The following is a 19,074-nucleotide window of genomic DNA, read 5'->3' on the forward strand; positions in this document are numbered from 1 at the left end:
ATCTGCAGAGTATTTCCCTCCCTTAAAAAAATTCCAGTGCTTTTATGCAAACATAATTATAAAAGTGCATGTGTCATTGGTTCTGAACGTATTACCTAAAATTTCTGTGAGAAAAACAAGGAATTCTTTTCGCCTGGATCCTGACTCCACACGTTTATCTTGTTTACTTTTTAGTCACTGTGTTTCTGTTTACAGCACATGAAATACTCTCATCGGAACAAAGGTCCCAGCGTTGATAAGATAAACTGCGAACGTGAGCGAATAGCAGAACTCAGAGTCCATGTGAATCATTAAGAGGTCAGGTTTCGACCGGATCTGCCTGAGATTCCTTTTAACACTGATTTGTCATAGCAGGTGGCGGATAAGATTTAACCCCCCAAAGGACCAGCAACATGCACTGTGCCATCCAAAAGGCAGAAGCCTTGGATGGGGCTCATATGATGAGAATCCTCTGGCAGGATGGTGCAGAGTCTCTCTACCCCGCAGTATGGCTGAGGGACAACTGCCAGTGTCCTGATTGCTACCTGGATTCTGCAAAAGCACGGAAACTTCTTGTCGAAGCTCTCGATGTGAACATTGGTATTAAAGACTTGACATTTGACAGAAAAAAGGTAATTATCTCTAAATTCTCTCTCCCTTTTTACCAATTTAAATAGAGACTAGTCTCCAATCATTTAAATAATGATTTTTTTTAATTTGATCATATATATATAAGCAGTTTGCATAGTGCTTGGTGCAAAGTAAGCGTGCTCACTACCTAGAAGCTTCTGCTGTTATTTTTAATTTTACTACTCACTTTGATAAAAATTACCATTGTTGCTCATTGTGTCTGCAGTGAGTGGCAGCCTTGAAGACACAGTTAAACTATTTCCATAATAAAAAGAATGCTTCTAGGCCTCAGTTTACTCATCTATAAAATAGGGATACTAACAAAATGTGTTTCTAAAGATGATGTGACGATTCAATGAGATATTATGAGTAAAAATGTTTAACATAGTGCCTGGCATATAGGGAACACTAAAAACCTTGTGCTAATTAATATTTTTTAAATCAAATTAGTGAGTAGAGGTGCAAAGCTTTTTCTGGGATTCTTAAAAGCGTAGCCCTCAAAACCACAAACTAGATGTGGCCACCACCATGTTTCAGTCCTCCAGATTTGCTGGGAGCATTATCAGAAGAGCCAGTGTGACCAGCAAGGTCAATCTCTCCCACTCCTGTCTTCATCTCCACTCAAGGGCTTTATTCCCGGGTTCACGGCTTGCTAGCTGTGGGACCTTAGAAATGTTATTTACTCTTCCTTTCCTCACCCCAAAAATGTGAATATTAGTAGTGCCTTCTCCCTTGAGTTGTAAGAGGACTGAGTTATGTTTATAGTACTTACTGTACTGCATACACTCAACTTGGTGTTATTCTTAATATTATATCTGCCTCACCATCATTGCTATTTCTGATACTCTCAGCAGGAATCTGAATTCATCTCTAGCTTCAAGTCATCACAGAAAGTTTGGAGACCACAGGTTTTAAGAATATAAAACAAGAACTTCAGATCTATCCTGGTTTTATTTCTTGTGTGATATTTAAGGGGTCTCAGACCTCAGTTGTATCTTCTTGGCTTTCAGTTTCCTTGTTTTCCAAAAGCTTATCCAATGCCTGTGGATACATAAATTAAAAAAAAAAAAAGGTACAATGGCTAATTGGATTTCCTGATTATCTTAAGTAACATTCAAAAACAGAGGAATAGCGGAGAACCAAAGTACATAGAATTAGAATATACAGACACGTGATATTTGCTTTCTGTGTTATAAGGTTCACATCACGTGGCCAAATGACCATTACAGTGAATTCGAAGCTGATTGGCTGAAGAAAAGATGCTTTTCGAAGCAGGCCAGAGAAAGACTCCAAAGAAAATTGTTTTTGCCAGGTAACCTTGTTACGTCTTCAATGTCCTTTAAAATTTGTATGGTAAGAAATTTGCTCAGAAGCCAATTCAAACTCTTGTGCTTTGGTTAAAATATTACTATAAGTTATGTGGAATGTTTAATGATTTACCAACACAGATCATGCGGGTGAAGATGAAAAGAAACACAGAGAAGTTCTAGGCATTGTAAAGAGACAGAAAAGAAAAGCCTCAAAGTGGTGTCCTTGTCATCTAACACGAAAACTGGCAGACCACAGACACTCTGTGATGGTCTGCTGCAAAGGAGCAGGATGAACCAGAGGCAGACTTGCCCTTCTCAATAATTTTCTCTAAGGGCTGAACAAGACAAAATCAACAAGGCAGAACTTCTTAACCGGGCATCCACAGATAAAATTATGTGATCCACGAATCCCATGAAATGATACATACACATTGAGTGTGCGTGTGAGTGTGTGTGTGTGTGCGCGCACAGATGTGTGCACAGCAAATCTGCTTGGGGGAAGTTTTTATGAGTCCCAAGGGAATCTGACCACAGAAACATTCAGAAAATCTCCCATAGACAGATTCAGTTAAGAAAGATTTTATTATTGCTCTGAGACAAAATAAATACTTAATACAGAGATTAATTTATTTTTAAAATATGACTTCCTGGAGAAACACAATTACACAGCTCAAAGAGAGGTGCTGGGGAGAAGTGGGAAGTGTTCAGAATTTGCTTTCTGTATATTTTGAAGGTTTCTATCACAAGATGATGTGGGTCAAGGCAAATTCTAAAAACACACTGATTTACTAGAATCTTGACTTCTACAAACACGCTAACAAGGCAAGTTTCCCTAAACCTTCTTTTCCACTGTTAACCAGATATATTGGACCACTGTCTCTTTGGGCAACTGACCAGCCTTGTTGAATTTTGTAACAAAACTCTTCTGGGAATTCTGGGTCATACACCAAGACAGAGGTTTTCTGCCTTACTCCTTTCAAATCTGAAATTCTCAGACATGTGGGGTAACTCTCCATGGTTTTAAATGCTAAACTTACAATAGTTCACTTGTGTGGAGTTACTACCAGGTCTGTTATCCTGTTACCCTACTGGAGTCTCGTGATCAGGAATTGAATGTTTCTGAGTTCAGGGAGCCTGAATGAGTATTTTAGTTCTAATTTAACTAAACTCAGAGCCAAAGTATTTCTGGATCTGTCATTTTTGTCATCAGTTCTTGGCTTTCTTGCCAACCCATTACACCTTGCACCTTTTCTTTAAAAAAAAAAAAATTAGTCAACTTAACCACCCAGCTCCACCTTGTCCTATGGTCCTCATTAGGGTGTGATGTCCTTTCTGTTCAAGGTTGGGCCAGTCTTGTCAAGAGCTAGCTTCCTCCATCCTCTTCATCTCACCATTCTGACAACAGACAAAGTTTTGTTCTGGTGCTTTCTGTCTAAACCACCAGGAATCCATTTTCCTCTTTATCTAGTCCAGCTAGCTGGTAGATGGATATCCAGGGAAAGATGTTTTTATCTGCCTTCCCCCAGGGAGTGTGTGGCTAGATTCTTCAAAGAGTCTCCAATTACATAACTGAGTAGCAACTGTCTGGGTCGAATAGCAATATCACAAATGTCTTACTATTTTTTATTTATTTTAGAGTTCTTCTGGTACTCAAAATATTTTTCCTTAACCCTGCCCTAATTTTATAATCCCATTGGATTTTACTTTAATTTCCTTCAAGTTCTTCTTTTCACTCTTCCAGGGAATAGAAGCCAGCTTTTTATTATTACAGCTTAAACTCTGAAGCATTGTAAAAGTCCATGGACACCCCCTCTATTAATATTTCTTGACGAGAGCAGTTTTATAGCTTATATTTCTCAGGACTATCAAGCAGTAGCAGGATGGAAATGATACCACATCCAGTTAAATAGTGGAAAAAACCGGTCACACGGACAGGCTGCAATCATGAATAATATAAGGAGAACTGGCTGCCATTTAGACAATGGAAAATATTTTAATGGTTTAAAACAAGATCAGATTCTCAAAATACATTCTCAAGCTGTGCAGTTGGTAGGTTAGAGAAGACATTAATAAGCCATTTTTGAAATATTACTTCTATGGCTTTTTGCCTGTAGCATTTGACACCTTATTTCCTGGCCATTGCATATTTCCAGACAGTCATACCCCAGAACAAGTAAACAAGCTCAGCTACATTTGTGAAGGAATTGTGTCTGTCATCCTCAGTGGAACGGTTTCCTCTGCTGCTCTTTCCCTCAAGTGAGAAAAGGTTTTTGTAATCTGGCTTCAAGATGTAGCTCATGTGCCCTGGGTCTCCCCTCGGCACTGGGAGTTGAGCTCAAAAGCGAAAAGACACGTGATCATCAGCCAAAAAGAACTCTTGTCACAGGACAGTGACAGCTGGAGAGAAGACGGGTAACACGCTCTCCCTCAGAGATCTCTATTGAGTTGCACATATATCAGGCACCTATTTGGGTCTGGAAACTGTAAGGAAATACCAAGTTCAAGGAAGACATGGATTCTGCTCTAGAGGATTTATCAAGTCTACGGGAGGACGATAACGAGCCTTGGAAACAAATATGTACAATACACGTTATTTTAAGGATGTGAAAGTGTGCATGGAAAGTTAATTCTAACTTAGAAGGACTCTGATGAGATGAGGAAATGGGACTGTGATGAAAGCCAATACTTGACCTGGGTTTTGAGGGATCCTTTTGTCAGGCAAAGATAGAAAGTAAGGAAACTCTCAGCAGAGAATAGGGCACGAAGAAAATCAGAGATGTGTAAAAGAGCAGAGTAGGTTTAGGAAACTGCAATGAGCTTAATACTGATGAAGTCCAAATTGTTATCCAACAAAAAAGGAAGTGGCTTAAGTGCCCTACTCAGAGGCTCACAGAGGTCAGGTTTATTCCCTCTGTAAGTTTCCTGGGCTGGTTCTCTTCCTAGAAGGCCAGAGAAATGAGTTCAGGTCTTTATAAGTTTAAGAAAAAGATCGCTTTTTTTAAAAAAAGAAAAAAAAGATGCATTTTGCATTTTCAGAGTTGTGTCTTTCTGATTGTTACCAAACGCATATAATTTCTCAAATGCCTACCAGTCTGTGAATGTCTCCTTAGCTTCCTTTTCCCCTGTTGCATCCTTCCCTCCTCCAGTGGACCCCTTTGGTTCTCGGGTTTGTGCTTGTCTTACTAAAGAGGGTGAAGTGGTCGGATCTCTGTCGTTGAATGGTCACGGTCATCTGTGCTGGATGGCTTGGCGTGGGGAGTGCTTGGGAGCAGGGTAACCATAGCATGACCTAGAAATCATCCTGAAAGAGGCATTAAGAACCTAAACCAGAGAAGTAGCAGAGAGGATGGGGATAGAATTTGTACTCAGGAGAAACATATATTGACCTGGAGGACAGTGGGTTGCTGGTCCTGTTCTTCAGTCTCTACTGACTGAAAACCAGACTGCTGAAGCCCAGCATGTGGATGTTTCCAAATAAAACATGGATGAAACTGGAGACTTTAACAAAACATTGGAAAGACGAAGTTTTTGAATGTAACCATATTTTAGCTTCCATGTGAAATTGCCGTAATTATATACTCATTTTTTGTGACTAACTTCAAGATGCTCAATTCCAAACATAAAATTGATAGGACTAAAATGGAAAAAAAAAAAATCAATGCACAGTGTGATCTTATACATAAGAACCTAAATATTTGTTCTTTTTATTAACACTTAGTGTCAGAATGAACACGTGTTTTCCTAGCTACCTCCTTGGATTCATACTGAAATAGATTTGTATATTATTCTCTGACATTAGTACTATTTGTTGTTGCAAATTGAAATTTTATAGGTGGGAATTTGAAGAAAATCTTGGTTCCATGGAAGCCATCTGCTCAGTTTTCTCAGCATTTCCAGGGGTCAGAAAAGAATATTTTCCCTTGCTCCAATATGTCCCTCTTACAGTGGAGCAAGTCTTCACCTGTCTGCTTAATTGGACTACAATCCCTCAGTCCATGGCTATGTTTATCTCATTTGTTTCCAAAGGAACATGCCACCGGAGTGGAAACCAAGTCGTTGTCGGAGCCCTCTAAGATCTCTGTGCCTTGCACATGGTGATAAAAACAGATCTCCCTCTTTCTTGCAGAGGGCCATGTGTTTTCTTGAACATTTTTATTACACTGCAAAAACAAAAAAACAAAAAAAACCCCAAAAAACAAAGAGTTGGTTTGGGACACAGGCTGTTTTTACAGAAATTTGCCAAAAAAGCAAAAATCACTATTTTTTTTTTAATTAGCAAGTAATGTACACAATAAACATGCCTAACTCCCATATGACGGTTCACCCATGTCTCTAAGCTTTGCCCCATCTTCCATCCTGAAGCCCCGAGAAATGGAAATCTGCAGTGCAAGTCAAGCATGGAATGAGAGTATTTGTCTCACATATTACTTGCTAATCATAAAAAGGGCTGGGAGTTTGTTTTTTTTTCAGGCTGCCTTAAAATGTTCCAAGCGTATCAGAACTTCCAGGTCAGAATGGCTTCAGCAGGGCCATCTCAGAAGATGCGTCTGTTAAAACAGCTGTGTCAGAGTCATCAAGCCACTGTGTCACGTACCAAAATGCATTCCCTTCCCAAGAAAGGCATAATAAAAATTCCTTCCCTGAGGTCACCCAGGCTCACACTCTGATGCACAGTTGGGAGAATGGCTCAAAATCTTTGCATGTTTAAGAAGCAAGTCTCTGTTCTATTTTGCTTGCCATATGCAAAACGGACCTATCGACTTTCAGAAAAATGCTTTTGGGGTTTTGATGAAATCGATACAAGGATCTCAAATGCCTGTGAGTTTACGAATGCGTATTTTGCTTCACTTTTTCTCTCTGCTATCGTGATGTCTTCCAGTGTGTCCTGTTCTTTACTGAACTACGTATCATTTATTACCCCACTCAGTTTCTGCACTGTATTTGGTATGCATGGGCATAATATGTAAAGGGTCTAATATCCTCCCATGAGCTGGGGCCACCCTTGTCCTGTCAGTGAGTCCACGATGAAGGTTCACGGACTGAGAAGTACACCCGCAGTGCCGTGTACTCAGCCGATGCCCCGACTCCGGAGTCTCTTCCCATAGCCATCTGCCTAGCTTTTGGTTCCATTTGTAAATGCTAGGTCAGATCCTCTTTCTTTTGCTTTTTCTCATCTCCATCCATACTTCCAGCTAGAAAACACTGAACCACATATTAAGAGTTGAATATAAAAGACAAGTCTATTTTACAACTGGATACCTTACAGAAACAAACCCCCCCACACACAAAAAGGCCTGAGCACATCTATTACTTTTCAAAACATTTTAGCTAAGAAACATTAATTAGATTCTTTTTTAAAATCATTTTTTATTACTTAACAACTTCATAAAACAAAGTATCATAGCATCACCCAATGTTAGTGCTGAATAGGACTTTGAAAAGCTGGTGCCTCTAGAAAGCTGATAGCTTTAAAAGCCTTGAAAAAATGTGAGGATATTTTTGAGAACCTAAAGCAGATCTATTTTAAGGAAGAATTATTACAGTCTATTTCCTTTTCATATTTTTTAGTATACTCACCACATCAAAAATTAAGGAAAATATACTAGCTTTTTTTATTCTTGGAAAAGTAATTTTCTAGGGTGACACTGAAGTAAATTTCTTTCTTTTCTTTTTCTTTTTTTTTTTTTTTTCAAACAGAGTAAAAGTAGAGTGGGCTTTCTTCAATGAAGGAAAAACCCATTTCTCACAAACAAGGCTTACTTTTTCTTGCAGCCCAGGAATAAGTTTTATAACATGGGCAAATTGGACTGCAAATTTAGAAAATTCCAAAGTTTGGCAATTTCAAGAAGTAAAGTTGGATTGCTTTATATGCTGGCTTCATTTTTACCAAACTTACACATAAGTTATAAGTTTAGCCTGCCAGTTTTGCTAGTGCTTACACATTAGGAGATTCGCCACCACCAACAACACAAAAAAGGACAAATGATGAAAAACTATTATTTCTCACTTCTGGTTCTACTTGCTTCTTCAAGATGACAGAACATGGAACCACATGACTATAGTTTTGGGGTAGTGGATAGCTTCATCATATTTAAATTTCTTCTTTAAGATTCCAGTCCCAAAGTTTCAAATGTGCTTATGGAAAAAATGATTTTTAATTTCTTTTTAAATATTTCTATCCCTGTAGGAAAACAATTGATTTTTTAAAAAGACTTCTGATGTTACTATTCCCATTTTATTGATTTGCCTAACTTCTATCTGAGTAAATTATTTATTTTTATTGGAGTATAGTTGATTTACAATGTTGTGTTAGTTTCTGGTGTACAGCATAGTGATTCAGTTATGCATATATATACATATTCTTTTTCATTATAGGTTATTACAAGGTATTGAATATAGTTTCCTGTGCTATACCTTGGGGCCTTGTTGTTTATCTAGGATCTTGGTTGTTTATCAACTAAGTACATTAGATAAATAATTTTTAATCTCTCCTCCATTCAGTGAATTCTCTAACTTTATTCCTTTCATGAAAACTCTGTATTTTTCTCAATCTGTAACTTTGTTCTTCATCAAAAGAGCAGTATAGCACTGAAATTAAAAGTGCTCTTGACCCTGGGACTTGCTAGGTCTGTGATTTTAGGCAGTTAACCTTTCTGTGCCCCCAAATCTTAGCTGCATGATAAAGATGACACCTACTTACCCTCCTGAGTAGCGCCATGTTGAGTGAAAAACAACATTGTGCTTTACATGTTAACTCACTTCATCTTCACAAGTTTCTGGCGAAAGCAGTTGTGAATAACTATAGAGAGCAGCCTTGAGAGGCTGTTGACCCTCTTGAGCAGTGTATCAGTTTACAAAAAAAAAAAAAAAAATCCTATGAGTGAAATTTGTTCTCCTTTTCTTCCATCGGCTGTCAAACTTCCTTGCACGTTGCCTGTTTGCCCACAGAAGATTGACATTCACAAGGTTTTAGGGGGAAAAGATTGCATAGGGGTGTCCTTCTTGCCAACCTTAGTTGAAGTCTTTTATTATCTGACACTTAAATCACTGAAATAACATGAGCTTTGTGTTCACTCCCAGCTTGCACAGCTCTGCAGGGTAATCTTCTCAATGCCACCATCCTTTCTCCTCCCCCTTGCTCTGGTGTTTCACTGCAGCACAGTAAAATCCAGAGTCTTCTCTGGAACTTTCTAATCATTGAATCTAGTGGCTTCTCCACAAGCATATAGATTCTTACTTTTGTCCAAACTCTGCTTATTTCCTGGATCTTTTATTCTATTCTTTCTGTCTGGCCAGACTTCACCTCTCCAGCCTGCAAGGTCCAGCTCACATCCCGGGGAAGCTCTTTACCAACAATCCCACCCTATTTTTATATTTATCCTCTAGTCAAACTACAAAATACAGACCAGAAAGAAACTAAGCCCAGGAAATGGACATCATTTCACTGGTAACATAAAAATGCAAGGTTGTAGTATCTTAATGGAAGCATATATATTTTCCAAAAGAATTTTGTTCAAATTTGTTAGGAAAGGAAGTGAAAGAGTTGTGGCATGCCAAGAAAGCTCTTCCTGGGCGACAATGTAGCAGGATGAAAAAGGAGAGCGGCTTTGGATTCAGCAGAGGGGCTCTGACTCTCTGCTCTGGGAACTTGACTTAGTGTCATAAATGATCTGACTCTCATTTTTTCCATATGTAAGAGAGGCAATGCTTCTTAGCTCTGGGACATGAAAAATAAATGGAAAAAATGTAAGTCCTGTGCTTAGCTCAGTGCCTGGAACGCTATGGATGTTCAGTCCTTGTTAGGTCCTTTCCCGTCCCCTGTCTTCTCCTACTTAAAGAGCCATGAACATAGAAGCAGAGGCTTAGTAAGAGGCAAAGCATTTGGGTGAGGACAGGAGAGAGAAATGGTGGTATGGTCACATCTCATGCTTGAGTTCCCCTAACATGAGGAATAAGCTTGTCATGGTCCTGATTAAGCACATGAGAGTGACTCACAGGTGAATTATTGCCATGAAAATGATTTTAGTCATTCAAACGTTGGTTTGAAATTTGGACCAAAATTTTACCGACCTGTCGGTTGGTTTCCTTTAAACAAAACTAAGGGAGGTAGTGAAAAGACTGGTCAACTATGACCCTAACTCTAATCAGGGCTGTAAAAATGTTTGCTGAAGCTGGTATATGATCAGCAAACTTGGGAAAAGTGCTGTGTTATCCACTCATTAGTCAAGGATCACTACAGATGGAATACCAGCCCTCAGCAGATGTATTTCATGTGCAAGCCAGACACTTGGATGAAAAAAATTCCAGACCCAAACTAGATACAGTCTCATGACCACACAAAACCAGATAATAGTAAAGAAGATCAAGGGAAAATATCTAAAGAGAACAACGTGTTCATACAAGGAGGAGGCAGAGTCTCTCAGCTCTAACTTCAGTGGGGCACAATGGAAGTTTCTAGCCTAGAATAAATTGATCAAGCATAATACATGATAGACAACCAAAAAAGGGGGTTTAACAAGTGATCTACTTGGAGCAATAAGAAAAAAAAAATGAGGAAAGCCAGAGGAAAGATGAATTCTCTGATGGGAGCAGATGGCCTTAGATAATCCTGCTTTCCACAGAGTCTTTCCTGTCTCAGTAGATGGCAAGTTCCTCCCTCAGGCAGCAGGATCATCCTAGGCTCCTCATTATCTCTTATTCTATGCATCCAATGTGTCAGAAAAATCTTTTAGCCCAATTACCAAAATAATCCAGAACCCATCCACATCTCACTGCCTCCACCACCAACCTTCTGTCTAAACTACCAACGTCACACGCCCCCTTCTCCCTCTAGCTCTTCCCCTCCTTGGCCAACCTTCCTTCTTCATATTTTTTAAAGCACTGCTATATGCCAGGCACTGAGCTCAACGCTTAGTATTTATTGCTTTCTTTAATCCTAGCGACAACTTTACAAAGGCAGCATTATTATAACTCTTTTACACATGAGGAAAATGAGGCTGACAGAAATTAACTAGTCCAAAGTCAAAGAGACAAAGAAGCAACAGAGCCGAGATTTGACTAAAGAGCATCTTCTCTATTAAGTGCCATTCTGTCATCCTCCCCCTCTTCCACGTGCTCACAGTAATTTGCGCCACCTTCTCTTTCTGTGTCACTGCAATTATTACACTGAAGGGTCAATGTCTATGTATTGGTCTTCCCCACTAGGCAATTGGAATCTAGAGAAATAAGTGTTCGTAACAGATACCATTTACTGAGCATCTACCAGGCACTATGGAATTTACTCAGCAGATACTGAGTAAGTGTCCGCTATGTACCAGGAACTTTTCTCGGTGCTGGGGATGTGGTGATGAACAAAACAGAAAGACTCTATCCCTAAGGAGTTTACACTTTGGTAGAGAAAGAGATCACTAAATTTCCAAACGTATATACAATACATCAGGTGGCGATAAGGACCCAGACTCAGGCAGGTTGGTAGACGTGGTGGTGGGGGTGTGTGGAGGTCTCTTTTGAGTCCTTTTAATTTTCCACTGAAATAGGAAGCAAAGCTGTCAGCTGAGCCTGAATCGGAAGAGGAAGTGTGGGAAGTCTGAGGATAGAGAATGTGAGAAACAGTCAGCAAGGGGAGGATAAGAGAGAGTTAACAGGAGATTAATGGGCATGCAATAAAATCGGTCATCATAGTGTGTTTTCCTCCAGCCACATTCAGCTGCTCTGGTTCAAGGGCGGATTTAATCGGGTACAACATGTTAAGTTCTTTCTAGATATCATCTCATTTAAATTTCCCAGCAACCCTGCAGATTGTTTCCACCCTGTACTTTCCACACGAAGAAATCAAACTGAGAGACTATTTCACTCTCTGAAGACCAAGCAGAAGGAAAGTACCAGAATTCAGATTTAAATCTAGATCTGTCACCTTCCAACCTTGAGTTCTGAACTTTGACACAGAGTCCCTGTCGAATCGGACCCACACCCCTATCTCTATGTGGGCTTAGTACGTTCTCAGTGAACCAGCTTCAGAAATAAAGACTTGGCTGACCGGCAATTCTGAAACATTTTTGTTGACTAAAAAGTTAATATGTGTCAACAGAGTTGAGACAGTCAAAAAAAAAAAAAAAAGATTAATTAGATTTAGGTTGCGTGAATAAAAGTAGCAAGCCCACCAGGCAGGCATGGCCAGACCACAACTATCATGTTATGTCTGATTTAGAATACCCACACTGGTGTGGGGGTATCAGCAAACTTGAACTCCTCAACTGGAGGAGAGCATCCAAGTAATGCAGGGCTTGGGAGCCATAAAACACGAAAAATGTGGGCAAGAAAGAGGCTATTTAGCCTTGGAAAGGCAAACTTAGCACAGTGGCTGTCTTTATACACATCGCTAAGACTGCAGTATTCTGGAGCACAGAATTAGCACAGAGAAAGGCGACAGAGGAGATGTGTCTCAGCGTAAGGAAGAAGACTGTGTCCATTGGCGCCATCTGGAACCAGGACAGGCTGCTCCGTAGGGAGACCTGTGCTGTGTGATGAAAAGCCGTCAAGAGGGTGTTCTGTAACCTTTTCATGGATGTCAGAGGGGACAGTCACACCGAATTCTCTGTTTGCCTCACCGACTGTCGGGAAGTCAGAGAAAATAATCTCCCTTCTCGACAGCCTTTGGTGCTCATTACCCTTCAACGCGTCTTTCTCTGAATATCTGGAGTCCAGTTCTCCGTATGCGTATCCCAGCTCTGACGTTATGAGCTGGGTGATATTGCATAGTTTCCCTAAGGTCCCGATGCCTGTCTCCTCGACTATAAAATGGGAACAGTAAAAGAAGCTCTATCATGGGGGTTGTTGTGAAGATTACATGAACCACTCCTTGTGAAGTGCTTAGAAGAGTGTCTGGAATTACAAGTGCCCAATAAGTGTTTGTTTTCATTTTCCCAGAAAATGTAATATACCATGAACCTAAGAGTCCAAAACAAAATGTTTTTCTCTTCTTTCTAGCAACTTAAACTTGTTTAGAAGCATCTTTTGTACATTCTCAGGGAGACTTTTCAACTTTGAAAAGGAAAGGTTTCTAAATTTCTCCATCTTTTAAAATAATAAAGTGTCCTCAAACACTGTATCCTTTTTCAGGGGTTGCTTCTAGTTTCCAGACATCATTAGGAAATAAGCAAAGATTTGTTTAGGATACAGAACATATTACTTTTCTGAAAATCTACTGGGCTCCAGCCCTGGGCTAGAAATGAGGGGAAGGAAGAGTAAAGGGCAACTGTGGTGAGGAAATAAAGCTAAGAGACACAATCTCCACAGTTTGCAAGGAACTTACAGTCTGGTGAAGGAGAGAGAGGTGAGGACCCTCCTGACCCACTCTTGCTTACTTTTCCACTTCATCTGGGACTGTCACCCTTTTGTCTCGTGGGTTCTATCCTCAGTGACTTTGAGTTCCTCCAACAAACTAAGAGATCAGCCCTGTTCCTACTGTCTTTCCTTCTTGAACATGCTTTGCCTGCCCTTTGTATGACTGGCTTCACTCACTTCTTGGGACTGGCTTAAACAGCATCGTCTTTTTAACTGAAGTATAGTCAGTTTACAATGTTGCATCCACTTCTCGTGATAACAGCATAATGTTTCAGGCATATATATATATATATTCCTTTTCATATTCTTTCTCATTACAGGTTACTATAAGATATTGAATATAGTTCCCTGTGCTGTACAGTAGAAACTTGTTGTTTATCTATTTTATATATAGTAGTTACTACCTGAAAATCTCAAACTCCCAATTCATCCCTTCACAACCCATTTCCCCTCTGGTGACCAGAAGTTTGTTTGCTGTGTCTGTGAGTCAAACAGCATCCTTTCAGTTAGACCTTTCTAAACTGCCATGTCTAATTAAGTTCCCCATCCAGCTCCCAATCAACATTCGTCTGTATACCTCATTGGTCATACCCATGGCACTTGCTACAGTGTTTATTTTTATGTTTTTCTTTCTTTGCTTCCGTGATTATTCACTTTTTGCCTCCCAAGGGCAGCATCCATCATGTCTATTTTTATTCACTAATGTGACCGAGGTATGTCTTGGTGCTGGGGGACCACAGAAGACAGCCATGTCATCCATGCTTGCAGATCCTGAAGGAGGGCACAGCAGAGGCTGCCCGAGCAGAGCACCTCAGCACACTTCCTGCACCTGCTAGCAGCTTCCCGTCACGGGACTGCCGCTCTCCTGGAGGGTTTTCTCTCCTGGGGGAGCGTGCTTGGCCAACACACAGGGAAGGCCAGAAAGACCCAGGAGAGAATGCCTGGGGAAGCATCTCTCAGCCAATCAGGGGAGGGCTTAGGTGGCCTGTGTCTCTCGGTTCTTTTGCCCCGGGTGGGACAACCCTGCATCTGAAGTCTAGTCTACAGTGTCGCTGTGAGGTCCTGCAGTGCTGAGCCCTGACTGCAAAAGCAGGAACTCACCCATGAAAACACTTTCTAGGGGCTTGCTTCCCTGTCTCCCTTCCTTGCTTCCTATTAGTGCTTCCAGGGGGACCTCTTTCATAAGTTACTTGCATTCAAATCTTCATCTCAGGGCCAGCCTCTGGAAGATCTCAGTCCAAAATAAGGCAAGTGACCAGAATCCTGAAAGGCATGTTGAGTTCACCAGACAAGAGGTGAAGGAATAGCCAAAGAAGGCAGGATACCCTTAGCATGGAGAAGGGCGTCAGCCCTATTTCCACTGCGGTGCCTTTCTCTCCTGGGGGTCAGATTTTCATTTTGGCTGGACCCCTATAAGGTATTTATTGGAAAAGATAGTAAGAGATCAGCTGATTTTAGGCACATTAGATGAGCTGTTTCAGAGCCAAATGCACAGTTCTGTGCAGGTGGACTGATGGTCCTAAACTCTCTAAATAACACCTTGCAACCCTGCCTGCTACACCCATGAATCTTTAACTAAAGAGCTGCTTTGTATCTTTTCCTTTTTTGAAACACAGCTCAGGATCCAGGAATGTGAGGCTTAACCCTGAAAAGGAAGCCTTGTACAAACGGTTTCTTGAAAGTCTGCCTGTAGCCTGTTCATAAATTTTATGATGTGTGAAGCACATGTTCAAGGAAGTATTTATTAGTAAGGCCATAAGTTAAATTAGAAAGGGGGGTTCATGCCTTAAATATTCCGTCATTCTCCATACTGTTTATGTATCCAGACCCAAGTGTGAAATTTAAATTTGCCTTTAATGTATTCACCTGACCAATGATTTACTCTAGTCAAACGTGCTTTCTTTTGGACCCCAGTAGTCATGTTTTGTAGTTGAGGGGACACTGGGAAAATGCTTCGAAATTACTTTTTCAATGTCAGAGTTTCTGTACAGGTATCATGGAATGATCTTGCTGGTGGATTTAGTAAGATGTAGATTATTTTTCCCAGAAAACTATTTTATATTGGGGGTGTTATGATGCATTTGGAGATTGGTCACGCACAGCGCTGTCTCTGCAAGTCACAGTTGACGTAAGTGTGTGTGTGAGTGTCTCATATTAGGCACAGATTCTGTGATGGGCTGTGGTCCTTGGTCACTGATTTTTTTAAAGCTCCTGCCGGGGTATGCCAAAATGAGAGCCATGGTTGGAAAATCGTAAACACTGTAGAGCTAAAAAGGTACTGTAACCACCCCCGATAGTAAAATCCTGTAAATTTGAAATTATTTATAATCTATGCATGGTATTGACAGCCTTGCTTTATGCTGGAGACTGTGTGTGAATATGGTTAATTTTACAGACACAAAGAGTAACATTTATTGAAAGAATCTCACTCATTCTGCATTTTTAAAACAAAGAATATCATGTGTGTGTACACATGTGTCTGAGAGCATATGTGTGTGTGTTATTCTATAATGGGAAAATGACTCACATAGAAACAAACATTCATTAAACCATGCTGTAAAGATAAAAAGATGTGTAGAGTGTGTGCCCTAAGGAAATCCTTCCTGAATCTACAAAGTGCCCAAAATACAAACTTAAAGTTCTGAAAATATTCATATCTAGTGAAAATGTTTTTCCAATCTCTATTTATTACATTTCCCTACTACACAGTCACTGAAACTCTCTGGAAAGTGATAATGGCCTTGAGTACAGTGAAAACAGCATGGATTGCTAAAATACACTGGCATAAACTGAAAATGAGAAGCTAGCCAATTTGTAAGCCTGGGTTCGTTTCACAAAAAGTGAAGAGCAGTGTTGTTATAGAGTTGGGCAGTGGAACCTGGTCCTGAAGTCTTTTTCTGCATTTAGAATCCTGAGTAGGAGCCAAGGTTTATCTTTAACCACTCCTGCTTGGACAAGTCCAGACAAAGTGTTCCTAATGGTAACTTGCCCTGCTTTCTTTTTCATCTGGTAGATTTCCTTTCTAAGGGACAGGATAAGCTGTGGACATTCAGACAGAGGACTTAAAAATACAGATGACAGCAGTATTCCAAGGCATTCGGTGTCTCTTTTCTGCAGAGTTGTTAGAATTACAGACTTTGGAATCAGTCACCCGGATTTGACTAACTAGCCCCACTAATCATTAGCTGCATGACTTGGATCTCTGTTCTCTTCTCTGTAACATAAGAACACTGGAAGCATCCATCGCATGTATTTATTATGGACTTTAAAAGAAATACTGTGTGGAAAGCATGTAGCACTGTGCCTGACACCCAGAAAGTACTCAGCTAATATTAGCTATTATCATTATTATTATCATTATTATTATTATATTATTATTCTACTATGCGCTGAGCACTGTGTCAGGCTCCTTGCATAATTTCATTGCATGGTCAACATATGACCTACAAAGTAAACATAAGAATGGCCATTTTATAAATTAAGAGACGAGACAGAGGCTCAGAAAAGAGACCAGGAAATGAGCTGGTAAGAAGCCAGACAGTGATCCAAGCCCAGGCCTCTTTGCCTCCAAGTCCTTTACTCTATTCATGTCTGATTTCATACAGGACCAGTAACATATGGCTAATTAAATTTAAATTTAAATTAGTTAAAATTAAATGAAGGAAAAAAATTTAGCTCCTCGGTCCCACTAGCCCCATGCCAAGTCTTGACAGCCACATGTGGTTAGTAGCTCTGGTACCACATGGGGCAGGTACAGACCATTTCCATCATCTCAGAAAGTCCTGTTTGACTACACTTCAGTCTAAACCATACTCTCTCTCCAGGCTGGTTTGCCCTCAGTAGGACATAAGATTTTTTTCTTTTAAATATTGTAACAAAGGCTCATGAATAACTTATGTAACCCTTTGTAATGAAGACAACACACTGCTATAAACGGCCACGTAGGCAACAGCTAACCCATCTGACAGTCTATGCAGGAATGGAGAACATGCCCTTGGCCCATCATCATCTTGCCCAAGACCTAGGAGAATCCCCAGCTGCAGTTTAGATGGCCTTTTTACACAATAATAAGAACCAATGGTGATGGGAGATCCTAAAGTCCATGTAAAAATGCCACGTGAGTCCCCAACGTCACATCTGTCACTAATGCTCTGTGGGCCTTTAACTGTCATTGGGGACTCAGTAAGCTTAAAGCTGTTTTCAATCTTTTTTAAGTTTCTGGGTGTAGTCTGCTTAGGTGTAAGGTTTGGAAAGAAGACATGATGATTTATTATGTATGTCCATAACACGGTATTTTACCCAGGAAATTTTTCTCCTAACGAGAAGCCAAATGACTTTCTAGCTAGGTAGGCCGTAAGTAATACTTATGACATTTATTGCCTTCTTTTCGCAGACGTTTTTGATTGCTATCAGGTCTTACAGCCTCGAGATTGTAAATGCAACGAGCAAATGGGAGTGGCAAAGCAAACAACCCATATAATCCTATATTCAAAATACAGCCAAGTAGATCGCCTCTTTGAAAAGAAGCTCTTCCATATAAAACCAACTCTGTGAGAGAGCAGAGTGGTGCAGTCGAAGTCCGCCGGGCCCACAAAACCAACTCTAACTTCAGAAGAAATAGTTGAGGCATGAGGGACAGACCTGGGAACTTCATGGACGTAAAAGAGTAGCTGGCATTGCAGAAGGAGCGTGAGATAAGGGATCAGAAGACCCGACACCTCCGTGGTGTCCTGAATGTACTTCAACTATAGCATCTACCATGTTGTGTTTTGAGTGTTGGTTCCTACGTCCAAGTCTCCCAGAGACGATGAGCTCCTTAAAGCCTCCTGCCTATCCCAGTGTCTCACGACGTGGTGAAATATTAGGCTTATTGAAAAAAATAGACCGACAAGTAATTATAGGGTAGCTAAGAGAATCAAGGAAGACCCAAAGCTTGTATTTTATACCCTACTCACCCTGCCAACCAAGAAAAAACTTGCTGCTTCTATCCCAGGTCCTTCACACCTCATTGTTATCGCTTTGGCCAACTTGCTGTGCCATAAACAACCTGGCCCACGTGCTGAGGTGCTTCTCTTTGCCAAGCTGACTTGGTTAATATTAAATTCCAAGGCTTTCTCAAATGTGGGAAGCACTTAAAAGCGCTTGATAAGCAACACTGGGAAAAGAAAAAAAAAAAAAAAAAAAGAAGCAGAAAAAGCTCTAACTCTTTCAGTTCTGGTTAGTCCCACAGAGAGAAGAGTTAAAATGAAAACTTAGGAGCCAGACGCTGAGTATAAGCTCAACTTCCTGAGAGGATCCAGTAAGTCACTGGGGCCTGTGGAATGTGTTCAATACCAAGCAATATTAACATAGTCCCGGATAGTGAACGCAGCCACGAGGGAGGCCTCAGTTACAGTTTGCAAGTTAGGCCTTGGAAATTCTGCCTCGTTATGCAAGCTGTTACGCTTAATAACCCAGAAACTTTGACAACATAGGCATTTATAATCTGATTAGGTCTTCCCACATACACACACCTGCTCGCCTCTGCAAATGCCCTTGTGCAGCTCAGTGGTAGAAGATCAGAAAGTGGCTTCCTGCACCTCCAAGTATCTTTTTTGTGACTAAAGCCTCTGTCTGGCAGCTACTACAAAGGAACCCTGACCCACTCCTTATTCTTTTTTTTTTTTTTTTCATTCCTATTTTTTATTGAAGTGTAGTTGATTTACAGTGTTAGTTCCAGGAGTACAGCAAAGTAATTCAGTTATACATATGCATATATATATATGCATGTATTTTCTGTTTCTTTCCCATTACGGCTCATTACAAGAAATTG

At 40.4% G+C, this 19,074-nt stretch overlaps 1 protein-coding gene across 1 annotated transcript in view; it reads left to right on the forward strand.

Annotated features, from left to right (window-relative positions):
- The first annotated feature begins 263 nt into the window (after window positions 1-263).
- The window catches only part of BBOX1 (gamma-butyrobetaine hydroxylase 1), a 49,872-nt gene continuing 31,061 nt past the window's right edge, over window positions 264-19,074 (forward strand). Inside the window, exons 1-2 of the mRNA XM_014568098.2 lie at window positions 264-611; window positions 1,807-1,921. Coding sequence (XP_014423584.1) covers window positions 393-611; window positions 1,807-1,921 — 334 coding nt within the window. The 5' untranslated portion in view covers window positions 264-392. The remainder of the gene's footprint in view (window positions 612-1,806; window positions 1,922-19,074) is intronic.

This window comes from Camelus ferus, chromosome 10 (genome assembly GCF_009834535.1).
Source record: "Camelus ferus isolate YT-003-E chromosome 10, BCGSAC_Cfer_1.0, whole genome shotgun sequence".
Lineage (NCBI taxonomy): Eukaryota > Metazoa > Chordata > Mammalia > Artiodactyla > Camelidae > Camelus > Camelus ferus.